Source organism: Bombina bombina, chromosome 3 (genome assembly GCF_027579735.1).
Source record: "Bombina bombina isolate aBomBom1 chromosome 3, aBomBom1.pri, whole genome shotgun sequence".
NCBI lineage: Eukaryota > Metazoa > Chordata > Amphibia > Anura > Bombinatoridae > Bombina > Bombina bombina.
The window spans coordinates 826,620,389-826,637,951 of record NC_069501.1 but is presented as its reverse complement, the minus strand read 5'-3'; the positions used below and the strand labels follow the sequence as shown (position 1 = coordinate 826,637,951).

At 35.2% G+C, this 17,563-nt stretch overlaps 1 protein-coding gene across 1 annotated transcript in view; it reads left to right on the top strand.

Annotated features, from left to right (window-relative positions):
• The window catches only part of COL4A2 (collagen type IV alpha 2 chain), a 406,346-nt gene that overhangs the window by 211,655 nt on the left and 177,128 nt on the right, over positions 1-17,563 (top strand). The window contains exons 5-10 of the mRNA XM_053707783.1: positions 5,827-5,961; positions 6,066-6,110; positions 11,057-11,173; positions 14,332-14,403; positions 14,903-14,938; positions 15,048-15,110. Of these exons, the coding sequence (XP_053563758.1) occupies positions 5,827-5,961; positions 6,066-6,110; positions 11,057-11,173; positions 14,332-14,403; positions 14,903-14,938; positions 15,048-15,110 (468 nt within the window). The remainder of the gene's footprint in view (positions 1-5,826; positions 5,962-6,065; positions 6,111-11,056; positions 11,174-14,331; positions 14,404-14,902; positions 14,939-15,047; positions 15,111-17,563) is intronic.

The window sequence follows — 17,563 nt, the reverse complement described above, 5'->3', positions numbered from 1 at the left end:
CTTTTGAAAAGTAAAGAATTCTGATGAATTGAAATAACTGTCAAATTGTCTCAATACAAGCTGCAGCGGGTGTTAGCATGATGTAGATATATTTACAAATCTTGTGATAAGCAATTTTTCAAGGTTTTTAAAATGGATTGCAATGGCTGGAACTTGAAAACTGCAAAAAGACATGAATTAAGTTGTAATAATATTTTTGGATGCAGGAAATAAAACCTGCTGCTTTGAGATTTGGGAGAGGAATATTCCCTGTTTAGAATTACTGTTTCCTCCCTAGGACTAAATATTCTGACAATTGTGTAATTTCCTTGAACTTCAAACTGTTACCCGTGGGAGAGAATTAACAACGTCAAATCTATTGTTGTCTTCCCATAAGTTACAAGATTGCATTTTTTTATGTTGTCTGATAATCATTTAGTTTCAAGGACAAATAAAGACAAAGATTAGGTGTTACTATCCATGTATTCAGAATGATAAATTTATAGTCCCAAATCAGCTGATACTGTCTTTTTTTAGTTGTGGTGTTTGGGACAAACATTTTATTACCTCATGTATTTGTAACTTAGTACACATAATTGCTCCCGACATCCACACAAGTCTGCTTGCTTCCAAAAAATTAGAACTGTGCTCATTCGAATTAACATAGCAACATAATAAAACAAAAATACCAACAGTAAGCACTGCTGACTGCTGAGACATTCAAAATAATGTTGTGTAAGACCGCCACCTGCTGGTACAGACAAGTTTTTTTTTTTTAATATTTTAATTGATTTATTTATAAGCAGACACATTTCAAACATGTTCTATGTGGACATTCAGATATAAATTCACTTTACCTGAAGCTTAAACATTGCCAAATGAGTAGTAGTTTATACTAAGCATTCATTGGCTCCTTTATTTTCTGATAAGATCTGCAAGCTAGGAAATTAATTTGTATAACATAGCAGCAGTTGTGTGTGTTTTTAAAATGTGTCAAACATAGCTAACTCTTGTTACCAGCTCTGGCAAAGCATTATCATAAGCCTGTTAATATCCTCTATTTAGAAAAAAAACACCACAGAATTCTCAAGTATCCAAAACAGGCCAGGTTTTTATTATAGCTGAACCAATGCACAGGTGAAGTAATCAGCTGAGCAGTAACACCATGGTTACTAACCTGCTCTCACGCATAAGCTGATTAATTCACCTTTGCACTGGTTCGGCTATAATGAAAACCTGGCCTGTTGGGGGTAATTGAGGACCGCGAGTGAGAAACAATGTTCTACACCACAAAATAAATACTGAGGCGTAGAATATATGTGAAGTGCATTGATAAAGCAGGGTGCGCTAACCATATTGCAACCCTGCACTAAGAAATGCGCCTAATCTGCTATTACAAATCAGTGGTAAAAGAGATTTACCAGAGGATCTTAACACAGCTGACATTTTTTAGTGTATCCCATACTTTCAATGGATAGTGAAGGGTGCACTCTCATCACTCATAATACAAGTGGTGAGTTATGTGTTGCGTGCCTGGAGACCTGAAGTAAAGTGTTAAAGGGACAGTAAACCCAAAATTAAACTTTCATGATTCAAACAGTGCATGCTATTTCAAACAACTTTCCAATTTTCTTTGATCATTCAATTTGCTTTATTCTATTGCTATCCTTTGTTGAACAGCATACCTAGGTAATATTAGGAACAACAATGCACTACTGGGAGCTAGCTGCTGATTGGTGACTGTAAATATATGTCTGTAGTCATTGGTTGACCTAATGTGTTTAGCTAGCTCCCAGCAATGCATTGCTGCTCCTGCAACAAAGGATACAAAAAGAATGAAGCAAATTCAATAATAGAAGTAAACTGGAACGTTGTTTAAAATTGTATGTTCTATCCGAATTGTGAAAGAAAAAAATCATGTCCCTTTACATCTAGAATAAAAGTATAGCAAAATACATGTATAATAAATAAGTATTTTACAGACACACACAAATATATATATATATATATATATATATATATATATATATATATATATATATATAAGAAGTAAGTGAGTTGAATCCAGCACTATAGGTTTTAGTAAAATTTCTTTCCCACCTGTGTGCACATTACCAAGGAGTATCAGCCAAACTCCAGTGTATACAGTCCATGTAAAAAACAAGGTAACAGCACCACAGCACACAATCTTCTTTTAAAGGTGAAAAATCTTTATTTGAGGTTTAGCAACCAGTAAAAAGCGACGTTTCGGACCTACATAGTCCTTAATCATGCATAAGTTAAAATCAAACAAACAGACTTTAAAAAGGGTATCTAGACCAATCATGCTTCAATTCTCAGTGTTAATTGGTTTAACCCATACCTATCCAGGTTTGTAAATTTCAACAACACAGTGGCCTCTAGTGGTACCAGAATATATTCCATCATTTAAAACCATTATAAAAACAAATACAAATCATAATCTCTATTCAGACCATATGGATGTAATGTGTTCAGACGTTTAATCCACCATACTTCTTTCTGTTTTAATTTTAGTTCCCTATTACCCCCTCTTCTATGATGGGGGATATGGTCAATCACTTGAAAGCGAAGCTGGCTTACTGTATGACCCATATTTGTAAAATGTGCTGATACTGGAAGTGACATATCTTTTGATTTAATGGATGCTTTATGTTGACTAAACCTATCCCTGGCGGCTTGGGTGGTCTCGCCAATGTAACAAAGACCACATGGGCATTTAAGTAGGTAGATTGCATAGTGGGTTTGGCATGTATATAACCCATTGATTGTATATTGCTTTCTTTTGTCATTTTGTGCTAAGAATTTCCCTTTAATAACTGAATTACATTGAGCACAGTGTAAGCAGGGGTAACAGCCTTTATTAGGGGTAGTTAAATAATTTACATCAGACATTTTAGTTGTACCTATATCAGCTTTTACTATGTGATCCCTAAGATTTTTTACCCTTCTATATGATGGCATAGGGGGGAGTTTAAATGATTCTATCTCTGGATTATATTTTGACAAAAGATGCCAGTGTTTTCTTACTATTCTAAAGATGTCATTGCTCTTGTCACTGTATTCCATTGAAAGCACTAATATATCTGTTCCTTTCTCTGTTGGTTTTTTATCATGTACTCTATCCAAATCCTGAATGTTTTTAGCGATATTTTCTTTTGGATATCCTCTTTGGATAAATTTATTGCCCATAGACACTAGTCTTTCTGGCAATACTTTTTGATCTCTAACTATTCTTTTAGTACGCAAAAGTTGACTCCTGGGTATGGATTTAAAAACAGTATCAGGATGGAAACTTTCATATCGCAGCAGAGTATTTCTATCTGTGGGTTTTACATATAGATCTGTACTTAATGTATTTCCATGTCGATATACAGTTGTGTCCAAAAAGTTAATCTTTTGGATAGAGTAAGTAAGGGTAAGTAAGGGTAAATCTTAGGCCTGTCATGGAGGCATTGATATCCTCAACAAACTGTATCAGGGACTCCAATGAGCCCCCCCATATGCCAAAAATATCATCTATATACCTTAGCCACAGCTTACAATGGCTGATGAATGCAATTATTTTCTCTTTCAAGACACTTACTACATGCAAAAGCGGGGAACAGCCATGGGCTCCAATGTAGCCCCCTCATATGCCAATTTGTTCATGAGTGGCTTTGAGAACAAATTTGTCTACACTAATCAGCCATTCATCAGCCATTGTAAGCTGTGGCTAAGGTATATAGATGATATTTTTGGCATATGGGGGGGCTCATTGGAGTCCCTGATACAGTTTGTTGAGGATATCAATGCCTCCATGACAGGCCTAAGATTTACCCTTACTTACTCTATCCAAAAGATTAACTTTTTGGACACAACTGTATATCGACATGGAAATACATTAAGTACAGATCTATATGTAAAACCCACAATTAGAAATACTCTGCTGCGATATGAAAGTTTCCATCCTGATACTGTTTTTAAATCCATACCCAGGAGTCAACTTTTGCGTACTAAAAGAATAGTTAGAGATCAAAAAGTATTGCCAGAAAGACTAGTGTCTATGGGCAATAAATTTATCCAAAGAGGATATCCAAAAGAAAATATCGCTAAAAAACCAACAGAGAAAGGAACAGATAGATTAGTGCTTTCAATGGAATACAGTGACAAGAGCAATGACATCTTTAGAATAGTAAGAAAACACTGGCATCTTTTGTCAAAATATAATCCAGAGATAGAATCATTTAAACTCCCCCCTATGCCATCATATAGAAGGGTAAAAAATCTTAGGGATCACATAGTAAAAGCTGATATAGGTACAACTAAAATGTCTGATGTAAATTATTTAACTACCCCTAATAAAGGCTGTTACCCCTGCTTACACTGTGCTCAATGTAATTCAGTTATTAAAGGGAAATTCTTAGCACAAAATGACAAAAGAAAGCAATATACAATCAATGGGTTATATACATGCCAAACCAACTATGCAATCTACCTACTTAAATGCCCATGTGGTCTTTGTTACATTGGCGAGACCACCCAAGCCGCCAGGGATAGGTTTAGTCAACATAAAGCATCCATTAAATCAAAAGATATGTCACTTCCAGTATCACCACATTTTACAAATATGGGTCATACAGTAAGCCAGCTTCGCTTTCAAGTGATTGACCATATCCCCCATCATAGAAGAGGGGGTAATAGGGAACTAAAATTAAAACAGAAAGAAGTATGGTGGATTAAACGTCTGAACACATTACATCCATATGGTCTGAATAGAGATTATGATTTGTATTTGTTTTTATAATGGTTTTAAATGATGGAATATATTCTGGTACCACTAGAGGCCACTGTGTTGTTGAAATTTACAAACCTGGATAGGTATGGGTTAAACCAATTAACACTGAGAATTGAAGCATGATTGGTCTAGGTACCCTTTTTAAAGTCTGTTTGTTTGATTTTAACTTATGCATGATTAAGGACTATGTAGGTCCGAAACGTCGCTTTTTACTGGTTGCTAAACCTCAAATAAAGATTTTTCACCTTTAAAAGAAGATTGTGTGCTGTGGTGCTGTTACCTTGTTTTTTACATGGACTATATATATATATATATATATATAGGGCTAGATTACAAGTCGAGTGCTATTTTAACGTGCACCCTTTATACACGTTAAATAACCAGCCATTACAAGTGCCTGGTTAATGCGGGAGCACTTTGCGCTTTGGTCAGATCTCTGGTTAATTGAAAAAATGTCCCTCCAAATAAAGTGGACAGTTCCTTTCTTAAAATAAAAATATGAGCATCTTTATTGTTTTTATAAAAAAAACTGCACAAAGCAGTTATAAGGGGTTAAAGTGAGGTGTGTGGGGTGTTAGAAAAAAACAGCACTGAAAAAACCCAGCACATTGCGGTCTATGGGAAACTGTGTGTTCCCTGTATTTATATATATATATTTATTTATGTATTAATATGTGTATATACAAATATAAACACATAAATATATATATATATATATATATATTTATATATATATATATATATGTATTTATATACATATATATTTAAAATCTGCTGCCCAATGCTGCAATAGGTTCCCAGCCGTGTCTCGCAGCACGAGACCTCACATTCACATTCCGCCCAACTTGCAATACCAGTGCACATTTAAATGCACTGGTATTACTAAGTGGAGTGCAAATATTTTCTCAAAAGCAATATTTTGCAACCCACTTGTAATCTAGCCCTTAATGTTAAATTTAATTTACCATATGTTTAAATTCAAAAGCATGTTTACTGTTATTGTGCAATCTGACATATTGGTAATTGGATTTATTGTCTATTTGTCTCTGTAGGGACAACCAGGTGCTCTCGGAAATCAGGGACCTTCTGGGCCTCCAGGACTTATTGGAGTAGCTGGTTTACCAGGGCGTAAAGGAGACAAAGGAGAAAGAGGCCATCCAGGAGTGAGCGGACCACTAGGAGATCCGGTACAGTACTTTTGTCTTATTTTACAATAAGACTGTTTTTTTTTTCTTTTTCTTTTTTTAAATAAAATTATTAATGTTGTCTTGTTAACGTTTTGTTACTTTAGGGTCAAAGAGGTGTCACTGGTTTCCCTGGAGCAGATGGTGTTCCTGTAAGTAATATTGCAAATGTATTAACTTGGTAGGCCAACCCACATCTATGAACACATAAATATACAGTATATGAACATTACTTTAGTCACAATACCTGATAACTTTATAGAGCACACACTTTTTTCATATTTGATGAGGTCACAATAAATGACACTGAGTGGCAGATGACATACAAAAACATCATAGGAATTATTAATTAAAAGAAGAAACAACCAAACAATTAAGAGTCTACTGTTAGCTAGTAGTGGTTGTATTTTATATAACTTTTTAAAAAGAGCTGTAAACAAATGCATCAATTACTTTACAATCGCCTAGATTTAGAGTTCTGCGGTAGCCGTCAAAAGCAGTGTTAAGGGCTCCTAACGCTGCTTTTTACCGCCCGCTGGTATTTAGAGTCAGCCAGGAAAGGGTCTAACGCTCACTTCCAAGCCGCGACTTTTCCATACCGCTGATCCCCTTATGCCAATTGCGTATCCTATCTTTTCAATGGGATCTTCCTAACGCCAGTATTTAGAGTCTTGGCTGAAGTGAGCATTAGACCCTCTACCGACAAGACTCCATCTGCAGAAAAAAGTCAGTAGTTAAGAGCTTTCTGGGCTAACGCCGGTTCATAAAGCTCTTAACTATTGTGCTCTAAAGTACACTAACACCCATAAACTACCTATGTACCCCTAAACCGAGGCCCCCCCCACATCGCTGCCACTATAATAAAAAATTTTAACCCCTAATCTGCCGACCGCACATCGCCGCCACCTACATTACAGGGAGTGCAGAATTATTAGGCAAATGAGTATTTTGACCACATCATCCTCTTTATGCATGTTGTCTTACTCCAAGCTGTATAGACTTGAAAGCCTACTACCAATTAAGCATATTAGGTGATGTGCATCTCTGTAATGAGAAGGGGTGTGGTCTAATGACATCAACACCCTATATCAGGTGTGCATAATTATTAGGCAACTTCCTTTCCTTTGGCAAAATGGGTCAAAAGAAGGACTTGACAGGCTCAGAAAAGTAAAAAATAGTGAGATATCTTGCAGAGGGATGCAGCACTCTTAAAATTGCAAAGCTTCTGAAGCGTGATCATCGAACAATCAAGCGTTTCATTCAAAATAATCAACAGGGTCGCAAGAAGCGTGTGGAAAAACCAAGGCGCAAAATAACTGCCCATTAACTGAGAAAAGTCAAGCGTGCAGCTGCCAAGATGCCACTTGCCACCAGTTTGGCCATATTTCAGAGCTGCAACATCACTGGAGTGCCCAAAAGCACAAGGTGGGCAATACTCAGAGACATGGCCAAGGTAAGAAAGGCTGAAAGACGACCACCACTGAACAAGACACACAAGCTGAAACGTCAAGACTGGGCCAAGAAATATCTCAAGACTGATTTTTCTAAGGTTTTATGGACTGATGAAATGAGAGTGAGTCTTGATGGGCCAGATGGATGGGCCCGTGGCTGGATTGGTAAAGGGCAGAGAGCTCCAGTCCGACTCAAACGCCAGCAAGGTGGAGGTGGAGTACTGGTTTGGGCTGGTATCATCAAAGATGAGCTTGTGGGGCCTTTTCGGGTTGAGGATGGAGTCAAGCTCAACTCCCAGTCCTACTACCAGATTCTGGAAGACACCTTCTTCAAGCAGTGGTACAGGAAGAAGTCTGCATCCTTCAAGAAAAACATGATTTTCATGCAGGACAATGCTCCATCACACGCGTCCAAGTACTCCACAGCGTGGCTGGCAAGAAAGGGTATAAAAGAAGAAAATCTAATGACATGGCCTCCTTGTTCACCTGATCTGAACCCCATTGAGAACCTGTGGTCCATCATCAAATGTGAGATTTACAAGGAGGGAAAACAGTACACCTCTCTGAACAGTGTCTGGGAGGCTGTGGTTGCTGCTGCACGCAATGTTGATGGTGAACAGATCAAAACACTGACAGAATCCATGGATGGCAGGCTTTTGAGTGTCCTTGCAACGAAAGGTGGCTATATTGGTCACTGATTTGTTTTTGTTTTGTTTTTGAATGTCAGAAATGTATATTTGTGAATGTTGAGATGTTATATTGGTTTCACTGGTAAAAATAAATAATTGAAATGGGTATATATTTGTTTTTTGTTAAGTTGCCTAATAATTATGCACAGTAATAGTCACCTGCACACACAGATATCCCCCTAAAATAGCTATAACTAAAAACAAACTAAAAACTACTTCCAAATCTATTCAGCTTTGATATTAATGAGTTTTTTGGGTTCATTGAGAACATGGTTGTTGTTCAATAATAAAATTAATCCTCAAAAATACAACTTGCCTAATAATTCTGCACTCCCTGTATACCTATGTACCCCTAATCTGCTGCCCCTAACATCGCCGACACCTACATAATATTTATTAACCCCTAATCTGCCCCCCAACATCGCCGCTACCTTACCTACACTTATTAACCTCTAATCTGCCGACCGGACCTCGCCGCCACTCTAATAAATGTATTAACCCCTAAACCGCCGCACTCCCGCCTCGCAAACCCTATAATAAATAGTATTAACCCCTAATCTGCCCTCCCTAACATCGCCGCCACCTAACTTCAAGTATTAACCCCTAATCTGCCGACTGGACCTCACCACTACTATAATAAATGTATTAACCCCTAAAGCTAAGTCTAACCCTAACCCTAACACCGCCCTAAGTTAAAAATAATTTTATTCTAACGAAATAAATTAACTCTTATTAAATAAAGTATTCCTATTTAAAGCTAAATACTTACCTGTAAAATAAACCCTAATATAGCTACAATATAACTAATAATTATATTGTAGCTATTTTAGGATTTATATTTATTTTACAGGCAACTTTGTATTTATTTTAACTAGGTACAATAGCTATTAAATAGTTATTTACTATTTAATAGCTACCTAGTTAAAATAATTACAAAATTACCTGTAAAATAAATCCTAACCTAAGTTACAATTAAACCTAACACTACACTATCAATAAATTAATTAAATAAATTAACTACAATTACATACAATTAAATAAACTAAACTAAATTACAAAAACAAACACAAAATTACAAAAAATAAAAAAAGATTACAAGAATTTTAAATTAATTACACCTACTCTAAGCCCCCTAATAAAATAACAAAGTCCCCAAAATAAAAAAAATTCCCTACCCTAATCTAAATTAAAAAAGTTAACAGCTCTATTACCTTACCAGCCCTTAAAAGGGCTTTTTGTGGGGCATGCCCAAAAGAAATCAGCTCTTTTGCTTGTAAAAAAAAAAACCATACCACCCCCCAACATTACAAACCACCACCCACATACCCCTACTCTAACCCAAACCCCCCTTAAATAAACCTAACACTACCCCCCTGAAGATCTCCCTACCTTGAGCCGTGTTCACCCAGCCGGGCACCGATGGACCAAAAGAAGACATCCGGCGCGGCAGAAGTCTTCATCCTATCCGGGCAGAAGAGGACATCCGGTCCGGCAGACATCTTCATCCAAGCGGCATCTTCTATCTTCATCCATCCGACGAGGAGTGGCTCCATCTTCAAGACCTCCGACGTGGAACATCCTTCTTCAACGACGACTACCCGACGAATGAAGGTTCCTTTAAGTGACGTCATCCAAGATGGCGTCCCTCCATTCCGATTGGCTGATAGGATTCTATCAGCCAATCGGAATTAAGGTAGGAAAAATCTGATTGGCTGATTGAATCAGCCAATCAGATTCAAGTTCAGTCGGATTGGCTGATCCAATCAGCCAATCAGAATGAGCTTGCATTCTATTGGCTGATCGGAACAGCCAATAGAATGTGAGCTCAATCTGATTGGCTGATTGGATCAGCCAATCCGATTGAACTTGAATCTGATACGCTGGTATTGAGAGTTGAAGTGGCGGTAAATATGCCTGTACGCTCTCCTTTTTGGAGCCTAACGCAGCCCTTCAGAGAACTCTAAATACCAGCGTTGTTTAGAAGCAGCGCTAGAAAAAAACACGCGTAGCTAACGCACCCCTTTGGCCGCAAAACTCGAAATCTAGGTGAATGTATGGCTTGGAGAAAATAAACTCCTTATTCAAAAAATAAAATTTTGTTTTTAAAAAAATGTTCATCCACAGTCTATAGCCAAATTCTAGCCTGCTGCCTTCATAAAGTTTGCTTCTGTCCTCAGATTATAGCCCTCTATATTTACTACCTACACAAACTATGAGGCCTATTTATCAATGGTCTGTCGGACCTGATCCGACAGTGCGGATCAGGTCCGACAGACCTTGCTGGATGCGGAGAGCAATACGCTCTCCGTATTCAGCATTGACCAGCAGCTCTTGTGAGCTGCTGGTGCAACGCCATCCCCTGCAGACTCGCGGCCAATCGACCGCCAGGAGGGGGGTGTCAATCAACCTGATCGTACTCGATTGGGTTGAATTGTGGCAATTTCTGTCCGCCTCACCAGAGCAGGCAGACAGGTTATGGAGCAGCGGTCTTTAGAAGCGGTCTGAAGACTCGCCAGAGACACGGCCCTCAAGCTCCATTCGGAACTTGATAAATGGGCCTCTATGTGTTAAGAATAGATTCCACTTTCCAGCCCTGTTTTCATATGAGGTTTGTACAATACTACTTTGCCAGTATCACAAGAAATTCATCTGCAACTGCAGTATCTATGTGTATTGGCAAAAAACAAACATTTCAAACATTGGACATGCATTTGACAATTTCTATGGAATTTGAAATTCCGAAGGTTATTCAGTCTATACATTTAGAATTGCTTTTTTGACTCACAAAAATAAGATACTAATAAAAAAGAAAAAACAAATCGACACATTTAAATGGCCCACAGAAATTAATTTTATTTACAAAAACATAATATTTTGCTGCTATGAAAAGCAGGAATTTGCTAGTAATGGTGAACAATGTAAATATTTAGATTAGATTTCAAATTGTTTTCTGCCCAGGGTCATACAGGACAGGGTGGCCCTAGAGGAAAACCAGGTCACGACGGTTGCAATGGAACTCATGGTGATGCTGGTGAGGCTGGGGCTCGTGGACCAAGAGGCCCGCCTGGAATATCTGTGAGTATCCAATCTTTATTCTTCTGAGAATTATGTTCCATTTCATTTAGTTAGAGGGTTTACAATAAACATCTTTGGTTTGTTTATGTCCACTAAGTATTACCATATATGTACCATCTCATTTAAATTGGAGGGACCTTACTAGCTTATAAAATGTTTATTAAGTAAGAAATAAAACTCTCACTGCAGTAAATATAACCTATCATGTTTGTTTGTCCCTCAGCAAATGTATATTAGAGTCTTCTGTACAACATAAATATTAAGTTTTGTAATAATTATTCTTTGATTTATTAATTATAATTCCTCTACAATAATTTAATAAGTGTCGTAGCATTTAAAAGAATAGGCTAGTCAAAATATTTTTTTTATAATGCAGATAGAGCAGGCAATTTTAAGCAACTTTCTAATTTACTCCTTTTATCACATTTTCTTTGTTCTCTTGGTAAAAAAAGAAAAAAATAATTCTGCCTCGCACTATATCCCTAATATTGCTAGGACTCCCCCCCAAAAAACTAATCTCCCTAAGGGTTAATGGAGAAACATAAAGCAAAGAAGGGGAGCAGCACTAAGAGAAGCAATAGGGTATCTACTATGATATATAAATTAATAGAGGGTGATACCTAATAGTGAGTTCATATTTGTTATTTCAAATAGTAATCTAAAATTAAACAATTATAGTATGCAAAGAAATATAAATGATATATAAAACAATTAAGTATGGGTAAGAGAATTAGTTTATTTTTTTAACACCGATTTTATTTGCATAATATAAGGTACAGAGTGGAAGTCGCAGCTTCCTGAAACATTAGTCAATAATCGGTAATATTTTACAATCATGTCTGTAAAAAGGAAAGGAGTTTACTTCTAAGATCCTTTCCATATAATGGTATCTGAAGTATCAACTAATCATATGAAGGAGAGGCAAACTCTGAATAAAAGAAAAATGTTAATTAGTTTATTCTTAACAATACTGTATCACAATAAAATACTACAGTAAAATAATGATATGGATCCGGATCCTCTACACATAAAAAATGACACTATTGCAATAGTCTATGATTTTATTGTGATACAGTATTGTTAAGAATAAACTAATTCTCTTACCCATACTTAATTGTTTTATATATCATTTATATTTCTTATATTTTAGATCACTATTTGATATAACAAATACCCGCATTTGAACTCACTAGTTATTAGGTATCACCCTCTATCAATTTATAAATCATAGTAGATACCCTATTGCTTCTCTTAGCGATGCTCCCCTTCTTTGCTTCGTTCTCTTGGTATCTTTATTTGAAAAAGCAATAATGTAAGCATAGAAGCCGGACTATTTTTGGTTCAGCACCTGGGTAGAGTTTGATGATTGGTGTCTAAATGTAGCCACCAATCAGCAAGAACTACCCAGGTGCTGAAACAAAAATGGCCCAGCTCCTAAGCGTACATTCAATTAAAATACAAAGAGAATGAAGAAAAAGTGATAATAAGAGTAAATTAGAAAGTTGCTTAAAATTGCATGCTCTATCTGAATCATGAAAGTTTAATTTTGACTAGACTATTCCTTTAAGCCTCTTGATAAAATAAGTTATTTTATTTTCTTCTACTAAGGGGTAAAACTTTCCATTTCAGTGTAAAATCATCTTGTAGACCCAACACAGGGACATACCTCATTAAAGGGACAGTGTACTGTAACATTTTTAGAGAACATGTGCGAGCTGTGAGAGAACTTTAGATGTGCCCAAGGAGTATACCTCTCCAACCCCCTAACTAACACAGCCAGACTCATTTTACATTAAAAAGCAGATTTTTTAATTAAGTACTTTGTGTTTAAATCTGTTTATATTCTGTAGATTCTTTATTTTGCAGTAACATAGTAACAAAGTATATGGGGCCAAAAGATGTCAAAAAGGTTCCTCAAGAATGTATTTAGACTTTGTATTTTCCACTTTAGTTATAATATGTTTAACCTTTGTAGGCTTAAGGTTATATCACAAAAGAAACAAACATTTTAGTGATAGGATCAGTATGTAGATACAGCCGCCACTAAAATGTTTAACTTGTGAAAGATCAAAACCAGTCTGCATCTAAATGTATAGGCTTGAGTGCAGTGAAAGCTGTGACAATGTAGCACTGCAGGGATATTATACTCATCCCAATAAAGCTAAATGGTGAACAAACCCTCACTGCAATAAAACCCAAGTGTGGCAGACCCAGACACTCAGACTGATGCTACCTCTAAACACAACCTGCCCCACTGCAGATTTATGACTCACATAGCAATCAACTATGCATGACCTCCCTTACCGAAAAACACACTAAATGTCTGACATGATCCCCCCTACTGACCCATTCCTCTACCTCTATCTAACTGCATTCCTCACCTGCAAATATCAGTTAGGGTTCATTTCTAGTGCTGAAAAATCTGTTGACACTCTACAAATAATTAATAATAATAATAATTGCAGTGAGAGAGATCAAGTGATCCATTTGGGGTATCTGTGGCAATTGGAGTTGTGGTTAAGATTAAAGGCAAGGGCTGCTTTGGAACAGTGCAGTTAGGTTTACTTTTAGAGGCACAACTTACAGAATACATGTCTATAACACATATGACATAGGTTCTCATATTATACTGGCTGTAGTATATTATTACTTGTCTATAGACAATGATGAAGCACGCAAAAAGCATATTTTCTATTAAATGTGCATCACCATTGTGATGTAGACTGCACAAAGCTAGCTGTTGCCAAGCTTTAGCCACTTGATTTTGTTTAAAAACAGAAGTCTACTATTTACTCAGGTGGCACAGAATATTGTAGAAAGTGCTCCAACTGCATTCATTTTATTTAATAAAATACATAGAAATACATTCTATACATCGAAATACAGCAAAAAAAGAAAAAGTTTTAGGCCCCTCACAGACCCTTAGTCAGGGGCCCTTTGTAATGGTCTACTTTTTAACCCTCTGTATTTTGTAGCCAATAGGTCCTTCCTTTTAATTTTCATGTTTAAATACTGCTCCTTCATATCAATGATATAAAAATCAACTAACTTACCACATTATAACGTTGTTTCTTAATCAAAATATTTTGTCAAGTAAAAGGTTTCTCTCTTACAGCGTAGACAAACGTATACTAATCAAATTTATTTTTACATTAAAGGGTGGGTTAGGTCTCAAAGGTCAACAAGGTGATCCTATCTTTATATCGCAAGATATAATAAAGAAATATAGGGTAAGTGCATTAATTCAAAATAAATGTTATTTGCAATAAAACAATGTTTATAATATTTCATATTATATTCAGTTTAGACCATTATTTGATTATAGTGCTTTAAAAATGTGTATATCTGCTAGAAAACTGACCACTTTAAACCAACATTTTAAAAGTGATATATTTTTATATTCATCTTTTTTTATATTGTATATGGGGTGTGTGGTATGAGTGAGTTTCATGAATGGCCACACTACACTTTCTCAAAAACTCTTTTAAACTCTTTTAAGTAAAATTGCACAAATAACAGATCTCATGGTAACCATTTATTTTTTTAAATGAGCTTTATTTAACTTAAGGCAATGTGACAAAACATTTGGTTACTTGAAATTGCGTGTGATGTATCTTTATTTTAGTAGCAAACTTTATTAACCTTGTTACTCATGTGATCTATAAAAAAAAAATAATACCTAAGGTAATCTTGACATTGCAAAAAAATGTTTTCTTTTTTTTCCATTAGGGTGAGCCTGGTGAACCAGGATTTCCTGGTGTGTTGGTGAGTATTCTTACAAGCTTTTATAAAATGTAATTAATTTAAAATGTCAAGTTTTAATTTTATTTATTAAAAATAATGAATCTTAATAAATAGCTATTAATATTTGCAGGGCCCCGAAGGTTTTCCAGGAGTTAAGGGTTTCGTTGGGCCTATAGGTCCTGTAGGATTACCAGTAAGTATACATTAATTCTGATAAAACAATTGTTATTCAACACAATCATACACACATTTATAGTGTTTTTCAGTTTTATTTACGGAATTCATTTTATTTAGCAACAAGAAAATCACACATTTCACATATTTTACTAATATTTACAAACTTAAAGGGATAGGATAGTCAAAATTAAACTTGCATGATTCAAATAGAGCATGTCATTTTAAGACACTTTTAATTTCACTTCTATTTTCAAATGTGCTTCGTTCTCTAGGAGGTATCTTGTTAAAAGTGAATACGCACATATCATACACTAGAGGGAGCTGCTGCTAATTGGTGCACACATTTGTCTCTTGTGATTGGATAACTAGATGTGTTCAGCTTCCTGTCAGTAGTGCAATGTTGTCCCTTCAGCAATGGATAACAAGAGAATGAAGAAAATGTGATAGTAGAAGTAAATTGGAAAGTTGTTTCAAATTGTATGTTCTATCTGAATCATAAAATACAATTTTAGGGTTTACTATCCCTTTAACAGCTATTGTCTATATCTATATATCTATATATATATATATATATATATATATATATATATATATATATATTAATTATATTTACTGTATATATTATTATTATTATTATTAGCATAGCATTGGGGATGCATTCATTTCTGTGAAATAACGACTTTGAGAACATGTAGAATCTTATTAATTTTTTTAGTAGTTTATAAAAAAATAATATCTTACTACAACAAGCAGCAATAATGCTTTTCATACAAACACCATGCACTGCAGTGCAAACAAGCATACCATAATACATTTTATTTTGTAAATACGTATAACTTTTTGAACGGATTAACTAATAAATTATGTCAGTTTACTTTAGGCTGGAAGTGATAATAAACTCTATCTAAAATGTTCATTAATGTTTTGGGTTATTAGTGTGTGGAAAAATATATATGGCCATATGAGGATTTTTAGACAATGCTACAACCATAACTAATGTAGAATTATTTTGTGAAATAAAAAAATGCATTTATTCCATGGGATAGAGTTGCTTTACTTGGTGTAAAATGATCAGTAGGTTCAATTTTTTTAAAAAAACAAATCTCATTGGTATTACATTAAGTGCAGTAAAAAAAACAATTGTGAGCATGTGCAGATCGATTTTTCAATATCACTAACCTATCTTTTTATATCAGCTAAAAATGTTATGCTGAACTAGTTTGGAAGTTACTATGAATTGTGAACTAATTAGCTTTTTACTATATGCAGTAGTGAGTGACCATTATAGTTGAGGTCTAATTTAGGGGATTTATGCACATTATAGAAAACTTTGATTGTTTTCAAGACTAGCATATAGAAACTATTTGCCAGCTTATCAGTTCACTTAAAGGGACACTGAACCCAAATTTTTTCTTTTGTGATTCAGATAGAGCATGCAATTTTAAGCCACTTTCTAATTTACTCCTATTATCAAATTTTCTTCATTCTCTTGGTATCTTTATTTGAAATGAAAGAATGTAAGTTTAGATGCCGGCCCATTTTTGGTGAATAACCTGGGTTATTCTTGCTGATTGTTGGATAAATTAAATTAATCCACCAATAAAAAAGTGCTGTACAGAGTACTGAAACAAAAAAGAAGCTTAGATGCCTTCGTTTTCAAATAAAGATAGCAAGTGAACGAAGAAAAATTGATAATAGGAGTAAATTAGAAAGTTGCTTAAGATTGCATGCTCTGTCTGAATCACAAAAGAAAAAATTTGGGCTCAGTGTCCCTTTAACCTTAAGAATCTAATATTCATGCCACAGTTTTCATTCAGGTATAAGAAAACAGAGAAAAAACTGGTGCTCACTTCTTCTTTTTCTCAGAATTCAGACAGAACATACAATTTTAAACAACTTTCCAATTTACTTCTATTATCTAATTTGCTCCTTTCTCTTGGTATTCTTTTTTGAAGAAGCGGCAATGCACTACTAGGAGCTAGTTAATGCACTGCGTGAGTCAATAACATAAAGTATATATGTGCAGCCATCAATCAGCAGCTCTTGAGCCTACCTAGGTATCCTTTTCAACAAACTATATCAAGAGAAAAAAACTAATTGGATAATAGAAGTAAATAGGAAAGATGTTTAAAATCAGAAGCTCTATTCATGTCAATTTAATGCAAGTACAGTTCAGCAACAAGGTGATCAATCCAATATATAATTTGGAGGTTTAATAGTGTTATCTTTAATTTTCCATTTAATGCTGAAATCACATAGCAAACTACCCCCTTGGCCTTTTATCGACACAGGTGGCATGTGTTATTAAACAAGCTCCTCATGCAAAGTATACACATGTTCATCAAGTCAAATTTGTTTCCCAGCTTTCTTAATTTCTCAAAGCTATTTTAAATTAAGATATTTTATTAAATTAAAAATGCCCTAGGCTTTTTCTAGTGGGCTATATATACCACTTAAGAAGATTTCTTA